The sequence below is a fragment of the Eretmochelys imbricata genome, chromosome 17 (genome assembly GCF_965152235.1).
Source record: "Eretmochelys imbricata isolate rEreImb1 chromosome 17, rEreImb1.hap1, whole genome shotgun sequence".
NCBI lineage: Eukaryota > Metazoa > Chordata > Testudines > Cheloniidae > Eretmochelys > Eretmochelys imbricata.
The window spans coordinates 1054303-1081908 of record NC_135588.1 but is presented as its reverse complement, the minus strand read 5'-3'; the positions used below and the strand labels follow the sequence as shown (position 1 = coordinate 1081908).

The 27606-nt window shown below is 50.7% G+C and overlaps 1 protein-coding gene across 4 annotated transcripts in view; it reads left to right on the top strand.

Annotated features, from left to right (window-relative positions):
* Positions 1-27606, top strand: part of SMG6 (SMG6 nonsense mediated mRNA decay factor) — a 172803-nt gene that overhangs the window by 38441 nt on the left and 106756 nt on the right. For all 4 annotated transcript variants that reach the window (XR_013348254.1, XM_077836597.1, XM_077836596.1 and 1 more), the window contains exons 9-10: positions 5101-5162; positions 12078-12223. Coding sequence is in view for 3 of the 4 variants with exons in the window: in XM_077836597.1 (XP_077692723.1) it covers positions 5101-5162; positions 12078-12223 (208 nt within the window). In the remaining variant the exon portion in view is untranslated. The remainder of the gene's footprint in view (positions 1-5100; positions 5163-12077; positions 12224-27606) is intronic.

Sequence of the window (27606 nt, the reverse complement as noted above, 5' to 3'; positions counted from 1 at the left end):
TGGAATGGGCACAGGTACAGAACGGCAAGAGAAATGATTAGGGAGCAGCTTCCATGGAGAGATTAAAAAGACTCAGACTGTTCAGCTTGGAGAAGAGACGACGACGGGGAGATACGATGGAGATCTCCAAAATCATGACTGCTGTGGAGACAGTGAATCAGGACGTGTTATTGACTCCTCCACATAACACAGGAACTAGGGGTCACCCAGTGAAAGGAATAGGCAGCAGGTTTAAAACAAATACAAGGAATTACTTCTTCACACTATGCACAGGCAGTCTGTGGAACTCATTGCCAGGAGATGTTGTGAAGGTCAAAAGTAAAATTGGGTTCAGAAAAGAACTAGGTAAGTTCATGGAGGCTAGGCCCATCAGTCACCGTTAGCCAGGCTGGGCAGGGACACAGCCCATGCGCCGGGTGTCCCTAAAGCTTAGACTGCCAGAAGCTGAGGCTGGATGATGGGATGGATCACTTGATAAATTGCCGGGCTCTGTTCATTCCTGCTGAAGCACTGTCAGAGCCGGGATACTGGGCTAGGTGGCTAGGTCTGACACCGTATAGTCATTCTTGTACCCTTAATCCGAAGGCCATTCCTTGCATCTTCCCCAGAGAGTGCTGCAAACCCAGTGCCACTTCCCCATTACCTGGCTGGGGGCTACGAGGAACTCTCTTTGGCTGGTACAGTGTACCTGTCTGCTCACCCAGGGATGGAGCCCGCTGCAGAGTGCAGTAATCTGTATGTTCAGGGAACTGGTTTTTCCCTTTGATCTGCAGGTGGCACATGTCATATAAAGTGTCTGTCCTCACGGCCCTTCTCTCCCCAGAGCACCTTGCAGAAGCCTCTTGTGGCACTCTCTGCCCTTCAGCACTGGAGGCTGATGGAAGGTTTGAGGAAGTTACAAGGAAGAGAGTCCTTTACCAGCCCTGCTAACTGCACTCACCCTCTGCCTCAGGGTAAGAAGCTCATTACCCTGGGTTTGGGGAAGTGTTCCCCTCCCCCACATGAGTGCAGCAGGTGATGTGACTTCCTCTTTCCCCAGCCCCAGAGCCCTGCGCTGCTCAGTGGAAGTCACTGTTCCCTATTGCTGTGAGAAGCAGCTTTTGACTGGATGAGCAGGAGGGCTCCCAGGGACTGACTGGCAGGTGAGTCACAAGGGAAAGAGTCATTCAGAGAGGAGCCCAGTCAAAGCAGCCAGTGGCCTTAGGTTGAACTCTGGAACTTTCAGCTCAGTGTCAAGCAATTAGCTCATCAAAAGCTGGGGCTATGGGGTAAAAGTTGTGTTGAAACAAGTGAGAGAGGCGCTGCCCATGTGTGCAGCTGCCCTACAGGGCGCGTAGGCTCTTCTCTGCCCAGGCCTGCCAGATGGCTAGTGCTGCAGATGCTGGTTAACATGAAACATGCTGTTTTCCCAGAGGTGTTCTGAATGCGTTCTGGCTTCCACTTCCTAGAAACATTCACCATGTCCTCATGGCTCCCACTTAGCATATGGACTCTGTCTGCAGCCATCCAGCCCTTTGGGGCTGCAGGTGGGAGCGGGCCAGCATTGCACTGGACTGCAGCTTGGTGCTCCCTGCTGAAGGGAGAGGAGCTGGGATACTGTTTACCCCCTCCCCTGCCTCCGAAAAGACTGGTTCATTCTGTGTGGGAAGAATCTGGTACACGCTTCCCCAGCATGTGTATGTGTCATTTTCCACTCATGGTGGGGAGTTTTGCCACTCCCCCACTGCCAGTAAATAGGTGCAGTGGCTGCAGGCTGAGAATTCTTTGGGGCTGTGGGGTGGGAGTGGGGCTGGAGGAAAAGAGTTTCTGTCCTACCCCACCTATATTCCCCACCCCCTTCTCCTCACACACATGCAGCCTGCAAGCAAGCTCTGGTAGAGCTGCAGTGAGAACATCGGCAGGTGTGGGCTCATGCAGGGGGAAGGGCAGGTTGATGGAGGGAGCTCAGTCACCCTGGTCCTTATTTTCCCCCTCAAGGATCTTGAAGGTGGCGAATTCTTCTCCCTTGCCTCCAGCAGTCAAAGAAAGCATGCACGACGGGGTCCCAGCCACCCATTTGTGCTCTGGGTTCATCCACCCATTGGGCAGTGAGACTCACTCCAGTGATGGGCTTTCCTTAACTAGGGCACATGGTAGGGGCTGGGAGGCTCAACCCACAGGCGGTAACACTCCTAAAAGCTTTCTCCTGCCCATTCAATTTTCTTGGCTTAAATGCTCTCTTTTCTGGTCTTAGCACCCCAGAGCGGTTTTGGTTCCCCTCAGAGAGGCAATGGAGAGGCTGCCTTTGCTGTGTCATATCTAAACTGGGCAGGAACAATGAATTAGGGCCCACACTGAACATTGGTTCCTGCTCTGGCCTGCCAGTCGCTGTTTAACCTGCTGGCCCAATGTTCCTCGAGTCACTCCCAGGTTTCATCTACAGAGTTAATAAAATGGTGGTAAGTGAAGTCAAGTTTCAACTCAAGGAGTGTTTTGGGGCCGCAGCAAAATAGCTAGTGAGTGAGTGAGAGCCCCGGGCTGCAGGAGCCAGTTTAATTGGTCTAGGGGTTTTTACGAGCAGATTTTATGTTTAAGCTCACACATGGCCCAGGAGCGATGCTGCAGCAGGGCATTACTCTCCTGCATGGGTCCTGAGGGAATTCAGGTCAAGCCTAATTATACCTAATTGAGCAGCCCCACTGCACAGGGCTTGCAAAATAATGGGTGTAGGCTGGAGAATAAAGCAAACAAGATGAGAGGTAATTAGTGTCGGAGCTGGGACCATCATGCCCTGGTAAATACCCAGCAAGGTGTGAACCTCCTGAGCAGCCCTCTCATTCCACATTTGTACAGGTTATTCAGCACTACCAGGACACTAGGAGAAATTCAGTTCCCTGCTAGCAGCTGAGTCTTTACAGCCTAGGGAATAGGGCACTGGACTGGGACTCAGGAGACCTGGGTTTGATTCTTAGCTCTGCCATTGGCCTGCTGGGAGACCTTGGACAAGTTTCTTCCCTGTGCCTCAGTTTTCCCTATCTGTAAAATAGGGACAATGAGACTGCCCTCCTTTATACAGCACTGTGAGATTGAAAGGTGGAAAGCGCTATAGAAGAGCTAGGGATTTGTTAGAGCTGCCATCTCCTGCAAATGGATCCAGGTTGTTACTGGTTTCCTGGCCAGTGTCTCTTCTCCAGACAGTTCTCCAGGGGGTGGGTATTTTGGATTGATTTCTTTGTCTCATGCCACAATAGTGCTGTGTCCTTCTATAGTCCCTTTCATCCTGGGATCTGAGGACTTTGCAAATGAGCCTCACAACATTACTGTGAGTAGGAAGGGTAAGACATGTATAGGGTTCCGTTTATCCTGCACTGTAATGCAGCCACTTCTTCGATGAAACACAGTAACTTTAACCATGCACAGCAATGTCCAAAACAGTTTAAAAGAAGTGAAAAAGTTCAATATCCAAATGAACTTGCCAAGAGAATTTAGAGCAGCAGGATGAAATTACCTGTGACGCTTCCTGCAGGCACCCAGGGTTGTGAGGCATCTCGCTACCGCCTGCCTTGCCTGTGCCTGCTGGGGATCCTTGACTCCACTAGCCACGGGCAACACAAGCACTGCCCTCTCAGCTTAGCAGGCCCCTCTGTCTCGGTGCAGGAACGCTCCACCTACTCTCCCTCAGGGCATCTCCCGGGAGTGGACAGCCCAAATCCAGGGGCACTTTCCAAATTCACACATCTGCTACTCACAAAGGAATAGTACACGCCAGTTTCACCTCAGAATCACTGCTCCACTTAACACACAGCACTTATACTGGTTTTCACTATATACATATCTAAGTTTATTTAACAAAGAATTAAGATTCAAGAAGAAGCCCGTAGAATGATGGAAACAAATGGTTACATATAAAAAAATCATAACATGCATTCTAGAGCCTAGACTTAGCTAACAGGTTACGTTTTAGCCCTGTGGAGTTTAGCCCACCCCAAAGTTTTTCTCCCAGTGTTTTACAGCCTGGCTGGCTGTGACCGTCTGTTCATAAGGTATGGATGCTGACAGCTTATCCCGTCGGTGAAGGCTACCAAGTACACCCCTGTATATTTCATCAATTCATTGTCTATATTTTTAAACTCATGAGCTGCTTCTAAAACAATTCCACAGTGACATAGAAATGTAGCTCCCTGTCTAGCAGGTCATGGATGGAAGGAGGCGTGCCCAGGGAAGGCATCTGTCTCTTCTATAGCCCAGGCACCTCCCAGAAATACCCTCCTAGGTCTCTCAGAATCAGAGAGGCCTATAAACATGTTACAGTAAAAGCTTTGTTATCCAGCATGTTGGGAGGATGGGGGATACTGGCTTGGAGCTGCAGGGACATGTCGCCACTTGCGGGGAGCCACCCAAGGTGAGCGCTGCCCCGGATCTGGATACCTGGAAACCCTATCAGAAATGCCAGTTTCTAGAGCTTTCCAGTTGGTAAAGTGCCAGATAACACAGCTTTTACTGTATTTATCTTGCTCTAGCCTCTTCTTTGTTTGCCCTGACTCTCTGGTAAAGATCTTTCATGCCTGGACATAGCAAAATTGCCCTTATTTGTGAAGAGAGAAACCAGCGGGGACCTCATTTCAGATGGGGCTAGCGGATGTGAGGGCTTTATTCAGGTAAGTGGGAGCGATGTTTTGAGCAGTGCACCAGAAGCAGCCATGTAGCAGTTACTGCTTCTGGTGTCACAAGGATTCCCAGCACTGAGCTGAGTCCAGGATAAATGTACACCCAATGCAGTAAAATCTCCTGCACTATCCCTGGCGCTTTGTTTCTGGCTGATCTTGTATATTGTCCAGTAGAAGTTGGTTGCTGTGATCGCTGCAGTTGGGCACAGTAGCCAGCAGAGGGTGCCGTGCGTCCATCCAGCCTGCTCGCCCTGGCTTCATGCTCCAGCTGCTTGGCACTTGCCCTGTTCCTGTGTGCATAGCGTTTGTGAGCGTTTGGGCATGTCCGTTTGGTTCCCATCTGCAATGCCCACTCCCCACATCCAGGCCAGGTTACTCTCGCACCAGGGACTCTGTTAATTCACAGGAAATCGGGGAGAGTTTAATTGTTTTCCCCTCTTTTTTTCCCATGCAGCTGAACAAAAGGTTCATCATCAGTTTTCTCCATGCCCATGGGAAGCTGTTTACCAGGATTGGGTGAGTGTGCAGGATGTTTATTTTATTTTCCTACATTACTAGTCTTTTTGGAATTTAATATTGTTAGCAACTAGGCTGTGTTTGTAACTGAGGGCATAGGGTGTGAATTCTTGCAGGCCTAGCCTCCTGGTTCTTCTTCTCCTTAGCCGCCCTCCATCCTGTGCTGGTTATTGTTTGGGCTTTTTCTCTTCTCACCCACCTCGAGGCTGTGTCCTGTCGGGCCCTGGGACGGAGTATAAGCCTGGCCCAGCCCTGTGGGCTCTGGAACTCCCAGGAGCTGCCTTGCATTTCCCAGATCTCCCAGTCCTCTCCTCTGTATGACTGTTCCCAGCTTTGCCCACCGCGTTCTTACCCAGCTCTCCTGGCTTCTTCAGGTCTCACTGACTGCTCAGGTGTGTTTTTCTTGAGGAATTTGCGTTCCTCTGACTGCAGACCTGCTGTCCAGAAATGGTGAGACAAACGCTCTCCCTTAGTCGCTTTGGCTCCTTTTCCTTGGAGGCTGTTGGCTAAGCGCTACCCTGGCAGTGGGAGCTCATTTATAAAAAGTGCTCTTAGCATGTCTGTCATAATGGGGCGTCAAATAATTGGATGGTCGTCCTTGAAATACAGTGAGTCTGATCAGGCCTGGGCTGAGATCCCAGCCTGGGGGATTCGGGTCTGACCCAGGAAGCACGAGTGCAGCCTTCCCATGGTCTCTGTTAGTCATCTGAGATGGGCCTGTTACTGTCAGGTGCCTGTGGTGCGAAGTGCTTGTGTCTTTGCTTTGTGTCTGGTGTTGTGGTGGGACCTATTTCTCAATCCAAACACCCTGAGTTGCTCTGTGTGTAATGTACCTTTCAGTATGGGAGCTACTTGCTCAGCACCATGTTCCATCTCTTCTCTTCCTCCCCGCGGCCTAGAGGGTGGTATTGTAACCAGGATTCCCGTGGCTCCTGCAGTCTCTGATAGGGCCGTTTGTTACCAGTTACCAAACTGAGACTTGTTACAGGCCACCTGAGAGAACCCAGCACTGGCCTGACTGGCTCATGGTCCTTTCTGGTATAGCAAATTCTTTTGACTCAGGCAATGTAGGTTCTTGCTCTAGCCAGGATCTGTCTTTCAGACCTTCCCTGGAAAGCCCTCCCCAGTCTTATGGGCTGGAGGATGTCTTCATTAGTAGTTATGCAGAAACTAGCAGTGAGCTTGGCTTGGTGTAAAGCTGCAGTTCCTGCCCCAAGGAGCTCACATTCCAAGCTGGCTGAGCAAACTATGCCTTTGAAGCCACAGGTACCTGCAGTTTCTGTTGTCTTTCCGTTTGAGTTCAGGATCTTCCCATCTCAATGCAAAGTATGAGCCACTCTGGCTAATTCAGAGGAGAGTCGGCCCATTGAGCTGCTCATGGCTAACAATGTGAATCCCAGTCTGTGTCATGAGTCTGTTTATCTGATTGTGGGCAGCATGCTGGCCTGGAGTGAGGAGTCAAAGAACTGGATGTCCTCTTGGATGGAGAAAAAAGGGCAGATGGAACTTTTAGTAACTGAATCGTGTTTCTCTGCCTGAGGGCATTGTGTCCAAGGACCTGCCTGTCCTGAGCTCTGCCGAGGCTGTGCTCATGGCTGAGTTATGGTTTGAACGCTTGCCAGCAGGATGGATTAATGGGGATGTTGTGGTGATCGCTTGCAGATTTGTCTCCTGAGACTTTCATGAAATTAAGATGCAGCATTTTAGGAGGTCACTTCCCAGGACAGCCATTTAAAAAAATCCAAGTATGTTTAATGACAGACTCTCTCCCTGCCGTTCCTATTAAGGGAACTTGAAAGTAATATCAAGCCCCGGAAAGGGAAATCAGCTGGTGGTGCTAAACAGCTTCTGTGCTTAAAATAGGTGAATGGGGGAAAATAGATCAGACCTACTGTTTGTGCCTAGATCATTAAACTGTGGATGGCATGGGCTGTGTTTTGTGGCAGTAATTAGAATGTCTCACCACTAAAGACCAAAGGCCGGCAGTTCAGTGAAGACTTCCACTTCACTGCTAACCTGCTGGGCTCTGAGCTCAGTGGGCTTACCACACATGCTACCAGATGTGCTTGAGTATCAAAGCACAGCTGCCTGGGTTGATGAAGCCTTCACTCCTTCGAGCCTTCCAGAGTCCAAACATGACAATAACGTTCATTTCCTTTTGTAAGAAAGGAACAAATGGGGGAGAAATCCACCCTGCAAAGGGGCCCTTTGCCGTGCTGAGGTCTGGGCCTTGTTTGCACTCACAGGATGTTGGCTCTGTGGTGAGTTGTACATGGTACAGGAGACCGTATCGAAGTCCGGAGGCCTTTAGAAACAATCCTAGCTCTTAAACACCAGGAACGTTCCCTCTTCCAGGGGGAGCAGCTTGACTGTGCTGAAAGGGGCCAGCCCCATTCTGGAGGGCAACAGAATAGCAGGGCTGTTGTAGCAGCCAGTATTTGATGCAGTGGATGGCTTTGTGCTGCTTTGGCAGACAGTGTGGAGGGCATGGGCTGTCCTGCCGCTGGGTTGCACTGGGTTTTAAAAGGCACCGTGAAGCGCAGCCTTTAAAAGTAGAATGGGTTGCACTTGGAGGATGTTGTTGGATCTGTGACGACTAGGGCCCTACCAAATTCACGGCCATGAAAAACGCATCATGGACCATGAAATCTGGTCTTTTGTGTGCTTTTACACTATACTATACAGATTTCACAGGGGAGACCAGCGTTTCTCAAATTGGGGGTCCTGACCCAAAAGAGAGTTGCGGGGGGGGCTGCAAGGTTATTTTAGGGGGGTCGCAGTATTGCCACCCTTACTTCTGTGCTGCCTTCAGAGCTGGGTGTCCTGAGAGCGGCTGTTGGCACCCAGCTCTGAAGGCAGCACCCTGCCAGCAGGAGCGCAGAAGTAAGGGTGGCAATCCCACACCAGGCCACCCTTCCTTCTGCGCTGCTGCCTTCGAAGCTGGGTGGCTGGAGAGCGGCGGCGGCTGACCGAGGGCCCAGCTCTGCAGGCAGCAGCACAGAAGTAAGGGTGGCGATCCCACACCAGGCCACCCTTCCTTCTGCGCTGCTGCCTTCGAAGCTGGGCGGCTGGAGAGCGGCGGCGGCTGACCGAGGGCCCAGCTCTGCAGGCAGCAGCACAGAAGTAAGGGTGGCGATCCCACACCAGGCCACCCTTCCTTCTGCGTTGCTGCTGGCGGGGCGCTGCCTTCAGAGCTGGGCTCCCGTCCTGCAGCCGCCGCTCTCCGGCCGCCCAGTTCTGAAGGCAGCACTGCTGGCAGCAGCAGCGCAGAAGGAAGGGTGGCCGTAACGCAACCCCCCCTACAACAACCTTATGACCCCCCCACGACTCCTTTCTGGGTCAGGACCCCTACAGTTACAACACTGTGAATTTTCAGATTTAGATAGCTACGATCATGAAAGGATGTTGGGGAAGCCCAACAACATTGTCCTTGTGGGTTACCAGACGCATCCCATTCATCCAGCATAGAGCCTTCTCACATTGCAAGGTCTGAATCTGAGTGGGGGAGGATAAAGGAAATCACTACGTTTGCTGAGTGTGACAACTGGGCATGTCCTGGAGGCCCCTGCGTTCAACTGCTCTAATGCTGAGGCTGCCCCTGCTTTTCCCAGGATGGATTTCAGCTTTCCTGTGCATCTCTGGAAGGGCACACTGGAGCCTTGTGCCACTACTGACTGGATCTGGCGGTCTTCCTGGCACAGTGCCCTGGCATTGGCTCTTCACCAGGACAGAACCACTTGCTGGAACAGTGTGGGGTTTGTTGGGGGAGTTCAGCAGTAAGGATGGGAGTAACACTCTCTCCAGTCCACTAGTATCTCTGGAGGATGTTAACAGAATCTAGTGAAATTAGACATTTTTAAATCAACAGGTTCAGATAACGTGCATCCAAGATCTTTAAAAGAGCTGGCTGAGGAGCTCACTGGACCATTAATGTTGATTCTCAGTAAGTCCTGGAACACTGGGGAAGTTCCAGGAGACTAGAAGAAAGCTGATGTCAATATTGAAAAAGGGTAAACAGGATGACCATGTCATTACAGACCTGTCGGCCCAACACTGATCCCAGGGAAGATAATGGAGCAGTTGATACAGGATTCAGTTAATAAATAATTAAAGGAGGGTAATGTAATTAACAAAATGAACATGGGTTTATGGAAAATAGGATCTATCAAACTAACTTGATATCTTTTTTTGATGAGATTACAAGTTTGGTTGATAAAGGCAATAGTGTTGATGTAATATACTTAAACTACTGTCTGGGGTTTGGCTTGGTACCATATGACATTTTGATTAAAAAAACTAGAAATATATATAATTAACTTGGCCAATATTAAATGGATTAAAAGCTGGCTAAGTGACTTTTGCAATGTCTGAAAATGTAATTGTAAACAGAGAATCATCATCACTGAGCAGGTGTGTTTCTACTGGAGTCCCTCAGGGATCAATTCTTAGTCCTACGCTATTTAACATTTTTATCAGTGAGCAGGATGAAAAGATAAAATCATCACTGAAAGTTTGCAGATGACACAAAAATGGTGGGAGTGGTGAACAATGAAGAGGACACGTGACTGATAAGATTGGGATTGCTTGGTAAACTAGGCACAAGCAAACAATATGCATTTCAATATGGCTAAACGTAAATGTACACATCTAGGACTAAAGAATGTCGGCCATACTTACAGGAAGGGGGACTCTGGGAAGCAGTGACTAAATAAGATTTTGGAGTCATGGTGGATAATTAGGTGAATGTGAGCTCCCCATGTGAAGTTTTGGCCAAAAGGGCCAATGCGATGCTTTTGGAAGCACAAACAGGGGAATCTCAAGGAGCAGAGAGGTTATTTTACCTCTGTGTTTGGCACTGGTGCAACCACGGCTGGAATCCTGAGTCCAGTTCCAGTGCCCACAGTTCAAGAAAGTTGCAGATAAATTGGAAGGGGGTCAGAGAAGAGCCATAAGACTGATTAAAAGGATTAGAAAACCTGCCGTATAGTGATAGATTCATGGAGCTCGATCTGTTTAGTTCAGCAAAAAGAAGGTTAAGGGGTGATTTGATTACAGTCTATAAATGCCTACAACGGGAACAAATATTTACTAATGGGCTCTTCGGTCTAGCAGAGAAAGGTCTAACCCAGTGGTTCTCAACCTGTTAATGCGGCCCACAATGTGTTAAGTGGGGTGCAAGTTGAGAACCGCAGCCCCCCTCCACTCTAAAACTGCCCACAGTGCCCTATGACTGGCACCCCTGCCCAAAGCAGGGCCAGGTGTGGAGCCCTGGGCGCAGTCCAGGCAGCTGGACCCCAAATCCTGCTGCATGGGGCCGAGCAGGAGCAGGGGCCCAGACCCGGACCCCGCAGGGCCGGGCAGGAGCAGGAACCCAGACCTGAACCCTGCAGCGCAAGGCAAGAGCTGGGACCCAGACCCCACGGCACGGGGCTGGGCAAAAGCCTGGACCCAGACTCTGACCTGCAGGGCCAGGCAGCAGCCAGGACCCCCAGCACCGGGCCAGGAGTGGAGCCCCTGGTGGGGCCAGGAGTGGAGCCCCACCTATAGCCTGGGGCAAACCCTTAGTTCCTAGAGCCCCCACCCGCAGATCATCTCTCCCGTTCCCTGCCCTGTGGCACGACCAGCTCTCTGCTGGCAGGATTACAGGTGCAGTCTGCAATAGGTTGTCTCCTCCTCAGCCAGCCCTGCTCCCTGCCTGACCAAAGCGGCAAATTTTGAATTTTTTTTAGCACACAGCTGGGCCGCAGCTGTGTGCTAATTGGGCCATATGCAGCCCGCGGGTTGAAACCCGCTGGTCTAACCTGATCCAACAGCTGGAAACTGAAAGTAGAGAAATTGAGAATGGAAATAAAGTGTAAATTTTTAAAGGTGAGAGTAATTAACCACTGGAACAATTGACCAAGGGTTATGGTGGATTCTCCATCACTGGCAATCTTTAAATCAAGATTGGATGTTTTTCTAAAGGAACTGCCCTAGGAATTCTTGTGGGGAAGTATCCTGGCCTGTGTTATGCAGGAGGTCAGACTGGATGGTCACGGAATCTATGGAAATACCCTCTAGTAGACGTCCCCTGCAGAAGCAGAGAAGAGGCAGCGCTGATGGATTGAGCAGAGACTGGGAGAATGTGTGTGCCCCATGTATCTGTCTGCCATTAGTTTGTGAATCCTTTGGAGGCAGGGGTCTGTCTTACTCAGGGCTGTAAAACAGCTAGCACCCTTTTGGGGCTATATAAAGAGTGATACTAAATGAAGAGCAGCATACATGTGTCAGGTTTCCTTGGATGAAGGTGCCTGTAACTGCTAAGGCCTTTGGTGTTGAAAGGACGCCTTGCTCAAAGCTGTGGCATTGCATCTGGTGGCTGGTCCCTCTTGATGAGTGATAGTAGCTGTGTATGTTTCAGGAAACAGCTGTGGTTTTGACACTGGTTTTCGTACAGTGACTACCAGCATCTAAATGAGACTGTTAATCTGCAGGGGACCCCACATCCCTCTCCCGTGGCCAAGCTGGGGCTCTCACAGATGAGACACACTGCCAGTGTTCCGGTGCTGGGTAATGTGGAGGACCCTGACTGCCCACCATATGACCAGGGGGCTGGGGCCAGCGTGACAGAGCCCGCGCACTGGGAGCACTTTCCTCTACAGGAAGTGGCTCTCTCAAACAGATGATATTTACAAAGTCAGTTGCCCCCGAATCCATGGGTGTGGGTCAGGCTGACTTCTCCATTCTGTCTGCCAGCTCCAGCACTCCATGGGCTGCTGCTCCCCTGCAGCTGGTGGGTGGGGTGGCTATCCCAGACATGCAAGAGCTGTGAGGGTCTCCCTCTGTCCCCTCCTGAAACGGATGGGTTGTGCTGCTGTCTCCCTGTGCCCCGAGGCCTTGGTGCAAGCATTCCTGTTGCTCTCTTTCTGTCTGCAGGATGGAAACGTTCCCTTCCGTGACAGAGGAGGTCCTGAGGGAGTTCCAGGTGCTGCTGAAGCACAGCCCCCCTCCCATCGGAAGCACCCGTATGCTGCAGCTCATGGCTATCAACATGTTTGCGGTGTACAACTCCCAGCCCAAAGGTACCAAGCATTGTCAAGGAGGGTGGCTGGGAAGTTTTGCCCTCTTCTGTGTGGCGAGTGATTAAATCTATGTTGATGAAGAAGAGCAGGGGAGAGGTACTGAACGAGCAGCCTTCAGGGAGGCAGAGCTGCCTTTGAATGCCTGCTCTATGGAAGGCAGTAGAAAGGGCCCTGAGGCCAGCATCCCAGGGCTTCTCCCCGGAAAGCACTGCTCTGTTCTGAGTGGGGAAAAGCTTACGAGTGTCTTCCTGGAGTCAGGCATAAGTGTGTTGTGGAGGAGGAGGATGCTGATCCGTTACACCTCACTTAGAGCCTGTCCCCAAGAACTGAATGAATGCTGAGTGATTTCCTGACATCCTTTCCCAGCACCTGTCTCTGGCCCCACTTGGAGCCTTACACTAGCGCTTAGAGGCAGGCCTGAAGGCAGCTGCTCTCCAGAGGCACCGTCTGTGGCATTAAAGGGACAGCTCTGAGGGAGCATGCCTAGTCCAGTGGCTGCCGAGCTCATTGCTGAGCCTGTTTGTAGGTAGCTATTGGAGGCGGTAACTGAAGGGCCAGGAAAGGCGGCTCACCCTGGACAGAGCCAGCTGGGAAACAAAGCAGGTATTTCCAGATAGGGTATCCTTGCTTCTCTCCTTGCGCCTCCTCCATTCACTCTTGGGCAAGGTGTGTTGGCTCCTCTACCTTTATAGCCTTGAGTCTATTGAACAAGTGGCTGTCCCCAAACCCAGTGTTCTCCCTGAGCCTGAGAGTGGGCCCCAGGGTTGAGTGCCCTTTCCTCAAGCACTCTGCAGAGATTTCTGAGTTGGCTAGGTGGCTAGGTCTTCCCCAGTTGCCTGTTTGTTTGCAGCTGTACGGAATGACAGTGGGGTTGGACTTGCACTCCCAGGGCAGGAAGAGCCTGGCGTTTAAAGCACCAGCTGCTGGATGTTTAGATTTGGAAGGGGGCGAGGCTTCTCCTGCTTGCATAGTGCACTGCAGTTGTGGCCAGAGTGTTGGGTTCTTACAAACACAATGAGACACGATCCCTGCCCCAAAAAGCTCGTGATTTCAGCTTTTCCTCTGCAAACAGCTGGCTCCTTGTAATGCCAGACTAAGTGATTGGGGGACGAGATCAGCTGACTGGGTGAATTGGTGTGATGGAGAAATAGGAAACTCTCTCTTTCCGTCTGCATCCCAGCCTGCTTCACAGGCATCTTCCTGTCTTAAGAAGGAACTGCCTCCTTGGAAGTCACAAGTGCTGCTGCTTAGGTTGGGCTCATGAGCCAGGCACCCTTGTCCCTTCTGCCAGCTAACCAGACAGAGTGTTTATCTTTCCCAGCTTCAAAGCACTTTACAAACATGAGCAAATGCCTCCTCTCAGCCCCCTGGGAGGCAGGTCATTGTCCTTATCCCTGTGCTACAGATGCAAGGATGAGCACAGAGTAGGAAAGGGCCCTAGCCAAGGTCATGCCGCAAGCCAGAGGCAGAGCTGGGACTAAAATCCAGATGTCTTAACTCCCAGTCCTGCACTCAGACAACCAGCTTTAGCTGCTGCATTCCCAGTTCCAAGGGGATGCAGGCAAGGGGGAGGGCGCTGAGGCTCTCTCTTCTCTTTGTGTGTGAAATAAGCCCAAATGTTCTTAAGTATCCCTCTCTCCTAAGTGAGTAGGTGCCTGCTGCACCCAGCTTCAGGTCTCTGTAGGGAGCAACCCCTTTCCTGCTTGGGGTTCAGTAATGAGTGCCTGGAACCAGTGACTGTGTTCATGAGATGCCTGTGAATTGGAGGATACTGCAGTTCCCACCTGACACTCAGCACTGGTGAAGGGTTTGTTGGGGGTCTTGTGCTCGGCTCTCGTGTTTGAGACCCTAGGATGCTGCTGATCACATTCGTGGGGTAGAAATACTATTGTCAAAGTGAGCTTGTTGCCAGCCCGAACATCCCGGACATTTCCGGGGTGTGCAGATGTTGAATGCTGGCAAAGTCCCCTGTGAGTTTGAATCAGATTTCATGGTACTGAGCGGTACAAAGAGCTGGATGCTGAGGAGAAGCAAAGGGCTTGGAGTTTTAAATGTATGCAAGAGCATTTGCTGCATTGTTGCCAAGTGCCCAGTGCATAGCTGAGGCATTGGCTCCACGCCCTGGTGTGTGGGCTGCTGTGGGCAGAGGGCTGAGTGGAGCTTACTGCAGTGATGGCTGGTGGGAAGATGCATGTTTCCATTTCCCAGCGTATGAGTCACCTTCGGTGTGTTGCACTTGCACGGACAGCGACAAGAGGGGGTGTTGTGGTGATCGGCATCTGTGTGTATGGAGGAGGCTGAAAGGCCTTAAAACCTTTGCCTAATTATCATCAGCACAGTCACTGAAAGGAGTGGTAAATCACGAGTGATTCCATTCAGCGGCCTTCCCCAACAGCCTCTGCACTGCTGGGCAGCGTGTCAGTGGGGAGAGCATGGCAATGCTGTCCCACACGCATGCCTGCATGTGTGGTCTCTGTCAGGGTGCAGTCTGTCTGGTCTCTGCTTAGAGCAGGAGTTATGCTCTCTCTAGGGCAGAGAGGGTTCATTCATACGCTCCCTGCACTGCCCTGGGGCTCCTGATGTGGAATAGACCTGCTGCCCGTAGTGTTAGTTGGCTCATGAGCCTTCCCTTTGCTCCTGTTGATTTCCAGGCCTTCAAGACCCCAGTCTGTACTAGAAAATCTTTTCAGAACTTCCCTACCAGCTGCTGCCGCTGTGTATCAATTAGACCTGCTCTCAGTAAGGTTAGACTGTGTGGCGGCTCCTCCCTATTAGGGCTCCCATTGCTGTTCATACTGAGGGAGCTGGACTGATGCTAGCAAAGGGGCAGCGGGGCTGGTGTCAGGCTACCTGTCCCTGTGAAACTGGGACTGGTTCTATTGCTTTCATTAACAGACTCTCACTTGACTCCAGATGGAGCCAAGAATCCCACTCAGGGTCTTTTCTCCTGATGGAGCACCCATTAACAAGTGATCTAGCCTCTCAGCCACCCACATGGAAGAGGTGTTAGGAAGGGTCTATTGGTCCCAGCTGCTGCCTCATATCAGAGCCATGTAGTGCTATGGCAGAACCTGGACTGGAATGGGAAGAAGAGAACTGGACGAAGGGATGGGCGCTAGGTGTGTCTGAGGCTGCAGCTTGTGCAGTTGCTGTCCCTGTCTAGTGTGAGCTGTCAGTGGCTGCTGATACCTTTGAGGCCATCCTGGGCTCCCAGAGAAAGGCAGGGACCTTTTTGGGGTGGCCATATTTAACAGTTTGGTAGCCATCTGCACATATGACTTGCAAGGAAGTTTGGATCCCTTTATCCAAACCACAGACACTCCAAGAATTCTAATTTTTTTTAATTCTGTAATTTGGGGAAATAAAACTCTGGTTTCTGAAAGGGCTAATTGAAGCCGTGCTTGCAGCAGGGGCATATTGGTGGGAGAGAAACCCCTTCCCAGCCCATCTGTGCCCAATTTACTCCAATCTGGCCTCTCTGGGGCTTTTTTCTTTCTCTCTCTCTTTAATAATTTGTTTTATAATTCCTGGAATCAAACCCATCTCAGACACACTGTTTTATTTTACTGTATTATTGGATTATACTTCCTATAAATCACTGGATGTTATTCATAGGCCACCACCGGAATAACTTCCCCTCTCCCCTGATGGGTCTACATTCCACACAAACGCACACCAACCTGGGGGCTCAGCAGAGGGCACCCTAGAGACACTTCCCGGAAATCCCAGCAAATTTGCCTGGCTCTGGGTGTGAGGCATCAGGCTGCAGCACCTGGATGCCTTCTGGCACTCACAGTCCTGTTGCATTTGTTCTTTCGAGTTTGTGAGGAACTCGGACTGAAAGGGAGGGAATTGCCACATGTGCATCCCCAGCTTATGTGGGGAATGGAGTGCAGAGCCAGGGCTGGGTACTGCTGGCTGGGCTCGTGATCAGGGAGACAGGCCCGTCTTCAATCAGAAGAAATGTCAGTGGAGTGTGGTGACGAACCTGTGTGACCTGCTGACCATTAAGTAGGGGTCTTGCTGTTTGGATGGCAGTCATACCACCGAGGTGGCTTTGGAGCATGGGAAAAGGTTCATTAGGGCAGCTTATAGGAAATCAGTCTTTAATGTAGAATCACACTGGTTTGTGGCTAGGGCTTGGCTGGCATGGGCCAAACCCTGGGCCCGCTGTCCCATATGGTTCCAGAGGTCCTCCTCCTCCCCCCCCCCCCATAAATAGGGCCTCTGGAACCATATGGGACTGGTGCGGCAGTGCTGCACGGGGTTGGGAGTGCAAGCTGAGGAGAGTCCCCACCCCTGTACGCATGGAACTGTGCTCTGGGGGCCTCTGGAGCAGCATGGAGAACCGTCATTGCACATCCTCTAGCCACTGCTGTGACGTGCGGAAAGGTGTGCGTCCGGTAAAGGAGCAAGCTAGCGCTCAGCAGAACTGTCTGGTGCGTAGACCTTCTCTGCACCAGTTCCTGCCAGGTCCACTGCAAGACTTAACCTGATAAAGGAGTCTTTTTGGTAGTGCAAAGTATCTGTGCCCCCAGGTGTGTGTGAGACCCTCCCCCTTCTTCACCAGGTGCATGTTCAGCATCTGTGCACAGCTGGAGAAGGCGGCATCACTCATGTAATTCTCAACTGAATTCATTGTGTACTTACTCTGTTCCCGAACAGACAGCTCCCCTGTCATCCTGCTCCTGTGTGCGGCTCTGTGCTGAGTGCATTGCGTGCTTCGCTTTAGTGACCGCAAATGTTCTGGCTTGCGAGCTAGACTTGTGAACCCTTAAAATAGCCTTTGAGATGTCGGAAAGGCGAGCAGTGTCTACCGTTGGCAGCAGAGCTGGGCCCGTCTCCGAGTGTCTCTTCAGCGCTCGCTTGGTTTCCCGCTAGGGATCAGGCTTTGTTTGACGAGCTAACTGCAGCATCGGAAAAAAGGCTTAGCCGGAAATACTTACTGCTCATCTAGCGCAGCCGCATCTCAATGGCTTTTCGTGAGGGTCTAACCACATCATGAGTATTGGAGCACACAGAAGGTGCTGGGAGCTGAGCCCAAAGAGGTCCAGTGCATTCGAGCTAGTTTAAAAATAAAACACTGCTGTGGACAGCAGCCTTGGTTTGGTGGCATTTTAAAATTAGGTTTAAAACGAGGCTTAATGAAACCTCAGACTCCAGTTAGCAGAAGCAGCGGTGTGATCGCCCTGGCTGGGAAGTGGAGCTCAGCCCTGTCTCCTAATTCTCCATCTCTGTGGTAAAGCTCAGCTGGCCAGTTCTCGTGTTTTCCATAGTTGAGTACCTGGAGCAAGAGGAAAATCAGAGGAGAGATTCTGCCAGGCAGTCCAGGCTTGGTGAGGAATGGGTTCTGTGCACAGTCTGGAAGTCCAGCTTGGACACATCTCAACTGCATGTTTTGCCCATGTTATAACTGGGTCTCCCGACATGGTAGGGTTTACATGCCTCTAGAGCAGGTCGGTGCTGTTTCCCTTTAAGGCTGACTGGGTGTTACTGTCCTTAGTATGTGTGTGTGTGGGGGCCCGAAATGACTCTCCCAGAGCTTTGCTTTGGGGAAGAGAGTCATTAAATTTCCCCTTCTCCTTTGACCCCTCTTCTCCCTGTGCTTGGATCAGGAACTGCAAACCCAGAGCCTGGGGCAGGAACGTCTCAGACTTGTGACCTAGCCCAAAGGAGAAAGGGGGCGTATTGCAGAGAGTTCTGTCACAGAGTGTGGGGGAGTCTGGGCCCTGCACCCCTCTTCCTGGGATTCACTGTGACTCTCAGCCAGCCAGTAAAACAGAAGGTTTATTGGACAATAGGAACACAGTCTAAAACAGAGCTTGTGGGTACAACCAGGACCCCTCTGTCAAGTTCTTCTGGGGAGCAGGGAGCTTAGACTCCAGCTTTGCGGCTCCCTGTGTTCCACCACCCAGCCCAAAACTGAAAACAAACCCCCACCAGCAGGCTCCCTCCTGCAGCCTTTGTCCAGTTTCCTGGGCAGAGGTGTTACCTCCCCTCTCCCTCTCCTGGCTCAGGTTACAGGCGCTCAGGTATCCCATCCCCAATGAAACTCCCCTGCCACATTCCCAGGTCAACACTCCCCCCTCCCTGCTGCATCAAAAGTTCACAGACTATTTTGGACTGCTCGCCCTACCTAAGGCTGTGCTCAGCTCACTGTGGAGATTGGGTTGGGAAGAGTATGCACTGAAGGGAACCTGGGGATTGCTGCTTGCAGGTGGGGTTACGTTTTATCCTCAACCTAATATTGAGGACAGTAGCAGCACCTAGCAGCCACAGCCATGGACCCAGGACCCTAGTGTGCTAATCACTGTACAGGAAGAGGGTCCTTGCCCCAATGAATTTACAATCTGAGCAGTGCCTTGGCCTTTGTACACATCTGCTTAGTGTCTGTGCTGTTCACTTGAGGAGAAAATATGCACCCACAGCACCCCCTGCCACTTCCATGGGCTGTGTGCCTGGCCCCTTCTGCTCAGGAAAAGCCTAGCTCTGGCATAACAGCGAGTGCTGCAGGTCAGCATGGAGGTGCATTGGCAGAGATGTGAGAAGGAAACGTCGATGAAACCTGCTGACACTGAAAGTGTGGGGCTGGACTACAGAGGGATGCAGACGTGGCTGGAAGCACTGGCAGACAGTTAGGGTTTGCTCTCTCAGGTAGCTGTGAGGGTGGGGTTTGACAGGACGCCGGGAGCTCCTTTCAGGGAGGGAAATCTGTAGGTCAGCCACAAGACGCATCAGTAAAGTTCAGGTAAGCTGCAGTGGTCCTAACATGCTTCCTGAGCTCTTTTGGCTGGTGGCAGCAATATTTAGACTGAAGTCTTCCTTTGCTTATTCCCCTCAATTTCCTGTTTAAAAGGCAGATTGTCACATATCTGGGGATTTATTTACGGTAATTGGAATTATTCTCATGGCTTCTGACTTCCACCTTCTGATGCAAGACTGCACAGTGCAAAATGTCCAGAACGTCATGTGACTTTTCCCCTTGCCACCAGTGCCAGCAGGAGATGCAGTAATCAGCATGCTGCAGGGAATTTCCATTTGCAGTTCAGGTTTCTGAAATCTAGACTTTGGCTTCAGAAGCAGCGCATGGAGCAGGACTTTGTGAAGGGAAGGAAGAGGTTTCCAGTGTTTGCCAAGTGCCTGCCTTTGTGTAAGATTCTCCAGGCCTCCCCTCCAGCTGGGGCTGTGCAGCAAAAGTCCCTGTTGGGCAGTCTTATTAGGTGAACTCTTCGGGGGCTTCTGTCAGGCCTGCCTGTGATGTAAGCACTTCCCCACTGTCTGCTCTCCAAGCCCTTGCTCAGGAGAGAGGGCGAGACCTAGATCTCATTTCAGGGCAGTGAGCAGAGAGAAATAATTTGTAATCACAAAGCTAGACTCTGCTTTGCAGCCCAGGTTCCGCTGCCTGAGTGTGCAGGTTAGGACAGATCCCATGGCACTTCGAGTCTGTTTAGAGAGCTTTTCTGCTGTAGTGTGACACTGAGCCCAGACTGGCTGTGGGACATGCCTCCCCCGTGATGTATTTTCTGGAGCTGACGGAACCATGGGCATTTCAGAGAGACCCTGTGAGGGGCATGTGCTGTGTAAAATGAAACTGAAGGCAGGAAATTTGGAGCTCTGACAAAAAGAAAAGGAGTACTTGTGGCACCTTAGAAACTAACAAACTTTTTGAGCATAAGCTTTCGTGACCTACAGCTCACTTCATCGGATGCATTCAGTGGGCTGTAGCTCACGAAAGCTTATGCTCAAATAAATTGGTTAGTCTCTAAGGTGCCACAAGTACTCCTTTTCTTTTTGCGAATACAGACTAACACGGCTGTTACTCTGAAACCTGAGCTCTGACAGACACTGCATCCCTCACTCCTAGCACTATGAGACAAGAGAGTGGTGATCAGTACAGCTGTTATGTGGTGCTTCATCTTTGTGTGGGTGTGTGGAGAAAGGGGAGTGCTTGTGCTGGGAGAGTGAGGACTGGAGGTGATGCAGGACTTATTTGCACCCTGACAGGAAATCCTCTCACTTTTAAGGAGATGTTTCATAGTCTAAATATATCTCCACTGGGTGTTGCACCTATGATTTCCTCCTGTTTCTGTGGAGCAGCGAGATAATTACTATGTTTTTATTTAATTCCGTGTTAGAGAACATTGTATACTTAGGCTCGTTACGATGTGGTAATGATCTTGATGACGTTTGCCAAGCTGCTCTGTAAGGCCTGCCAGCCCCCTGCCCTGCGTCACCATGCCCTGCACAGGCTCAAGAACAGCATCCCAGCTCTGTGAGTGTAGCCTTTCCCAGTCCCCTGTGGGCTAGCGGACATTGTCAGCTCACCTCCCATCACCTTCTTTAAGAACCAAATCCCACTTAGTTCTGTCCCATCTCTTCTTGCATTTGTAAGGCACCAATTCCCATGGTAACTAGATGCCAGGTTCTTGAAGGGAGCTAGCATTGGCAGAGTGTGGAGGTGCTCTGAGGGCTGTGTTGGCGGGGATGTATAAAGTGCCTTTGTCCTGCCTGGGATCAAGGGAGGAAAGTGAGCACAGCCAGAATATTTCCACCCATATATTTCAGGAAGCCACGTGTCTGAGAATGAAAGGTGCTCCTTAAGCAAGCTCAGGTCAACAAGGAGACTCTTGCCTACCCTGTTCTCTCCCCTACTTCCATCACATTTGTGAGGAGGCTCTCTGGGCCCATGTGTGTTGTTGCATTGGTCCTGTGGCAGGGCAGTATTGGATCTGCCTGTGATGATTCTGTGGGCTTCTCTTCACAAGAAAACGTTGAGGAATCATGTTCGCTAACATGATGTTAAATCCAGCTTTGCAGTCAGTGTAGACTGGGACAAGTTGTGTTTAATGCTGTTAGTTGATCATGAGTAAACCTCTATAAACCAAGCAGAGTTTCACCTGAGCCTGCTGACACAGTGTTAAACACGACATTCTCTGTCTACACTGATTGCAGAGTTGTGTTAAACACTCCATGGTTCCCGGAGGTTGTGGTTACCATGACCTAGGGAAAGCCAGGAAGTGCCATGGAAAGGAGATAAGAGACTTTCTCCAAATGGTAATGCTGTGGCTAGAACAGCCCTCATGGGAGCTTCTGGCTCAGCCCAGAGCTCTGACCCCACTCTAGCCTTCTGCAGCTCCTGCCATGCCCTTCATCCTTGTGTTGCCGATCTTATTATTCTTCCTGAGTTTTGGATTGGGTCAGCAGGTTTCCACAGCCTTTGTACAAAGGGCCATGCTGTGTACGGGTTGGGAAAGCAGCGATTATCGCCATGTTGGATGGCAACACAACAGCCAGAGGGAAACTGTGGACATGCAAACCAGTGAGAGAAATGCAGTTTGCTGGCTGTTCTCACACACCTGGTAGTTGTGGCTATGCGGTCAGGTTTTGTTTTAACCTTACTCGGATACCTACTGGGAGCTCAGTGTGCTGAACTCCCCAGCATGCTCTCCCGGCGTTTGCCTCTCTGCGGACTCCTGGTGCGTCTCTGCCTGAGCCAGAATGGAGACAGGGAGGCTTGCGTAAGCAAAGCCTGCTCTCCAGATAATGGCACCGACGCAGAAAGGAGGCCCCTGCTGCCAAATGTACATTGGGAACAGCATAAACCCTTCAGAGCGAGTCCTAGGGAGCCAAGGGCTGATGAGACCTCGCAGTTGGTGCTGGGAGCAGGCCTCACCCTTCTCTGGGGCCCGAAATGTGCAAGGTCCATGTCAGAGAGGGGAAGAATTCTGCCACATGTGCTTGTGTCTTTAAAAGTAGGCAAAGCGGAAGTGATGCTCTCAGCCCATCTGCACTTGGGGCTGCACACAGAGAGCTAGACGCACTGCAGCTGGTGCGAGGCCCTGGCAGTGCGAGGAGCTGCTGTCTGTTGGGGTTTACTGCTGTCTACGTTGAAACATGGCTTGGGAGGGGGTTAGTGGCACAGTGCCAGGCCCTGTTAGCCTGGCCTTTTCTCTCCCTCTTCCCCCCCCTCTCCCCCCTCCCCGCTTTAAAGTCACATTTCCAGGCCAGACATAGAATTAATCTCTGGGCACTTCACATTGCTGGCAGCACAAAGCAGGATGTGGGATCTTTTTTTCTCTCTCTCTGCGTCTTGGCTGACTTTTTTACCTCTCGAAGAATTTGGAAGGGCCGTGAGATTCCCCCCCACTCCCCCTTGCCTCAGTGCCGTGCAGTTTTTCAGCAGGCTGATCACCCTGCTGTGGCTTCACCCTAATAGATTTCATATGTTGATGCAGTTGACATCAGTATCAAACTATTTTACATGTGATCTGGTGTATTTCCTGAGGAAATCTGCAAGATATTTATTAAGAACTAATAAAATAAACCTCTCCATGAGCTTTTAGGTAGTTTTCAATTTTTCATGTCTCTCTCGTTTCCTCTTATCAATGAGTTTCTATTTTCTCCCTCCTCTCTGACCATTGCAAAAGGAAACAAAAATAAATGCTTTAAACCATTCCTGAATGGACCCTGAGAATATTTCTGCAGTGATGTATCAGCAAAGTTGTATTTTTAGTGAAGTATTGTCAAGACCAAAAATATCCCGCTGTAGTGCATCCTTTTTATAGGTCTTTGTGTGTGTTTTGAGTGTTGTTCAAGCTTGCCACACAGTCTGCCTTTCTACTACTGCAGCTTTGCCTCCTGTCACAGCTGGAGTCCATTAGGCCTTGAAAATTAAAGTAATCCTGGTTAAGAAATAAAAATTAATCAATCTAGTGGAGCTGCATTTTCCCCAGCCGAGCCTGGATACCTGCATGGCAGCACTGACTTGAAAGACTCCAGCGGACCAAGAATGTGTGGGTTGGGAGTGTGCTGTGGTCCAGTGGTTTTGCTGCTGTGTTCTTGCCACTGAGGGTGTTCCCTGTACCAAAGTTAGCTTGCGCTGTACAGAAAGCAGCAGTTTTCCCTTTCTTGGTGCGTTGTGGAACATCCACACCAGCAGGGTCTGCCTGTGGGTTGTAGTCACCTGATGGCTCCTTCTCAATGATCATTCCAAGGTGCATTGGAGAGCAGATGTATGTGTGTGTAACTGATCGGTGACCGACATCTACCTGGGAGCTGGGTTTGGTAGCCCAGTTACCCTAATGTCAACTTCATATGTTCCAATAAATTCTCTGTATGTGCTTTTTTGGCATCTAATTCTGTGCCTTCATTGAGCTGTATCCCTAATGGAAAGAGCCGAAGGTCAGAGTTGAGCTGAGCAGTTGCATTCCCCCACCCAACACCCAAAGTGCAGGGTGGCCTGACCGAGAGCGAATCCATCGCCCAGTCTGTACTCAGTGTTCTGGGATGAGTGGCAGTGTAGGCAGAGCCTGAGAGTTACTGCTGGCTGCTGCTCGTTATTGAGGCCACTCCTGTGCAACCATTTCCAAGACGGAATGTCCCTGCTGGCCAGAGTCTCCAAACGCCCCGCGGAGAGGTGGGGGCCAGCACTCTGGTTTCCTGGATGCCACCGGCAGCTGGTGCTGTAACCAAGGCCTGTGGAACTCAGAGAGACCACAGAAAACATTATGCATGATGCTAATCCAGGACCTCAGTTCAGGAACTGGTGTCCCTCAAACTCTCGCCAGGGCAGTAGGGCCTCTTTCCCTGGCAGCCTGTCTCATCTGAGTCACTTGCCTGGTGTACTCATGGGTGCCTAGCATTACTGTCTGCTGCTGTCTGGAGATCTGCAGTCCTCAGTTTCCTGTAGAGCAGTTCAGCGAAAGCAGTAATTAGGGCTTGTAAAAATTTATTTTATTAGCAAGAAGTGTTGGTGGGTAATTGGCCATAATTCGAACCCAGCCAGATTGGAGATTAATCAAAAATCCCAGAGATCTTTTTACCAGAACTGCTAGGGTTGCTCCTTTCCCAGGCGGGCGGGACTGCAGGGCTCTGCCCGTGCTGTACCCGTCCTTGAGGGTGTTTGACGCTGGCATTGGAAGAAAGGAAACCTTGTTTTCCAAGAACTCTGCTCTCTCTCAGCTTGATAAGCATTTAAAATAAAAGCTGCACAATTGGAATTGGCAGAGCATCCTCATTCTTTTGTCTGTCTGTTTATTTTTTCCCCTCATCCCTCGACATGTGTGCTACAGCCCACGGTTACTACACCCCGAAGAACTGCAGGCCTGGAGCTCTGCAGACTCGCACCAAGTTCTGCCCACCCCCATCCTGGCTCTTTGAAGCCTGGCTAAGCAGCAGAGCTCTGGTCTGCAGACCCGAGCTCCGTCTCTGTTCCCAGTGTCACTTCCCAGGGCTTGGTGCTGGGCTGTGACCCTGGCTGCCTCGCGGCCTGCCAGGGCACTTGGCTATGTCACACACCGTACTTTCATTTCTGCTTGGTTCTGTGCTGGAAGGCAGCAGCAAAGAGCCTTGGAGCAGGTTTTCTGGACGTGGGCTGTGATTCAGACCTCTCTCGGGTGTTTGGCTGAGAGTTTCAGCTTGGCCCATGGGTAGAGCACAGTGAAATGCTTTTATTTTGTATAACTTTTCATTTTATTTGTTGGAAATTTCATATGATTAATTTTATTTATGTGGGGGGTTGGGTCTGCCTTGGGCGGGGGAAGGTGAAAGGCTTGGAGGGGGGATTGCAAAGTAAGCCCATCCTGCACTCACCCTGCAGTGGCTGCTCCTGTCGTGTGATGGGGCAACCAGGCCAAATTTGAGTGAGCCGTGCTGCAACCCTGTGTGCCAGGTGGCAATACCCAGAGCAGGGAGCCGGGCCCAGCCCTGCGGGACAGGAGCCTCCACTGCAGCGAGAGTTTTTATATATTGTTTTTGTTTTATTTTGTTTTGTTTCACATTTGCAAGAACCCCGGGGTTCTAGCCATGTGTTACACTGTAGAGCTGGAACGGTTTCTCACCACTTGGTATTCCGGGTCTGGGATTGTGATGGCTGCATCCAGCGTATTCCTCACGGTGGCTTGTGTCCGGGATTGGTGAATGAGCTGATCCAGTCAGGGAGTAAGGAAGAGGCAAGCCCCTGCACACTATGTCATGTTAGGTTAGTAGTGCTGGGTGACTCAGAACAGGGTGTTACTTCAGTTTACTAGTCCTGGTTGTTGCTTGGTGTAACTGAGCAGGGTGTTACTTCAGGTTAGTAGTGCTTGTTTTTGCTTGGCAGCCTGGGGTGGAACCTGGTGTAACGGTTTCCAAAAGAATATTTTTGGTTTTAAAACTGAAGGTCAGCAGTTCGCAAGTGCTGTGCTTGCAGCCAACTCTGTGGTTCGCTTTGTGCCACTGGGCAAGCAGCACTGAAATCCTGATCAATTGATCTGCAACAATATGAAACCACAAATGGGGACTGCCAGATAAAACTCTGTCTCGCCCCATTTTCCCCACCCAATGTGTCTTTCTGCCCGTATCCCCTTTCACACTGCCTGTCTCCCTCCCTCCCTCTCGGCTGTGTATTGGACATTTTGTCTATCTTTTTCCATCTCTCTGTCTCTTTTCATAACAGTTTTTAATAATGATTTAGTTAGTTCCAGCCTTTTCCCTCAATGGATCCCATTGGAAAATGCATTTGAAAGGAAACAGTTATACACTTCCCTTCCTTTGAAACTCTGTTGGCACCTTTTCCAGTGCAGTAAACCATACAACATGGATTTTCAAAGTTTCCAAACACAGACATGCTGGCGTTAAATTTATGAAAAAATATTTTATTCGGCTGTATAGTCACTGTGAGTCTCTGAGCTGCTGGTCACAGTGAAATCGAAGCTCACTTTGGAACTACAATAGGTTTTCAAATCTCTGCAGGAAATGTAGCGACACTGGCTGTGGAGAGCTCCCAGCTCCCTCAGCACTTAGCCGTTCCCAGCAGGAGGCGCAGTGGGGAATGGGACAAGAGCTCTGGCTGTGAGGGGCTGCTCCCAGCTTCTTCAGTCCCAGCCTGTCCCAGCAGGAGGCTTTGTTAGGAATGGCACAGGAGCACTGGGTGTGGGGAACCTCACAGCTATGCCAGTCCCATTTGAAATCATGGGGGGGAAGAGGAATTTGACATGGAACTGTAATATCCTATAATTATGCTAGTAAATGGAGAAGATTAATTCTTTTAGGTTACTGCAGGCCAAGACCCACTCCAGAGGGGCTGAAGCAGTTGCTCTGTGTGTGCACTGCTTTGGGACCCAAGGCTCCAGATGATCTAGGTTGTCAGAGTTCGTACTCCATACATAAGGCTTGTGCGCAGATGGTAAATGTCCTGGAATAGTCTCTCTGGGAGCTGTGGGTCTCTACCTCGGATTGCTCCTGCCACTAGGGACACACTTACTGAACACTTGAGACTCCTTCCTTGTGGGGTGCTGTTCAGAGCGGGGTTCCTTCCAAATTTCCAGAACAGAAGAAAACTACCTGTGCTCATCACAAGTGCTGGGACTGGTGAGTTCCCGCTGCATCTTCCACACACAGCCACATCCCCATGTACTGCTGTAAGGTGTCATGTCCAAAGAGCAACTTCCAGAGCACCTGCCCTGGAGCTGTGGTCTGTAGTGCATCACCATAGGAGTGATGAGCCATAGCGCAGATGAGAGAGTGCCTCCTAGTGATGGACATGACGACAACGCAGGGGAAAATCCTGGGATCACTCTTTCTCCTGACTTTTTGTTCTCATCAAGTTACTCCAGGCATTTTTCCTTCGCAAAAGAATTTTCTAAATAAACTTCTGTTAAGTGCTGTCAGCATGCTCAGCACTGTCTGAGGCATGGTCTCTGCCCCCCTAAATCGCCAGCCAGCACAAACACACTGGGAGACCTAGAGAAGGGTTCTGACTTCGAGCACCTTGGTTTGGCATGGGTCTGTCTGTCTAGTTAGGGGCTTGATACATTTTAAAAAAAAATAAAGAATGTTAAGGTTGCAAAGTGGAGAATCCAGAATTTAAGAAATGGCATTTTATGGTTGTCCATGTAACCGTAATTCAACCCCATTGGGGACCGTTGCCTTATATGTTCAAAGCATAAGTCCCATTGACTTCAGTTGCAGCTGGGAGTGCCCAACACTTCTGAAAATCTGGCCTCAAGTGTTTTAAATTGGACACCCAGAAAATGAGGAACATATAACTAGTGACCGATGTGACGCAGCAGGGACGGGGGGAGTGTTGACTTGGGAATGTGGCAGGGGAGTTTCACTGGGGATGGGAGACCTGAGAGCCTGTAACCTGAGCCAGGAGGGGGAGGTAACACCTCTGCCCGGAAAACTGGACAAAGGCTGCAGAAGAGAGCCTGCTGGGGGGGGGGGGTTGGTTTCAGTTTGGTGCTGGGTGGTGGAACACACGGAACCCCAGGGCTGGGGTCTAAGCTCCCTACCCCCCAGAAGGACTTGAGTGAGGGGTCCTGGTTGTACCCACAAGCTCTGTTTTAGACTGTGTTCCTATTGTCCAATAAACCTTCTGTTTTACTGGCTGGCTGAGAGTCACA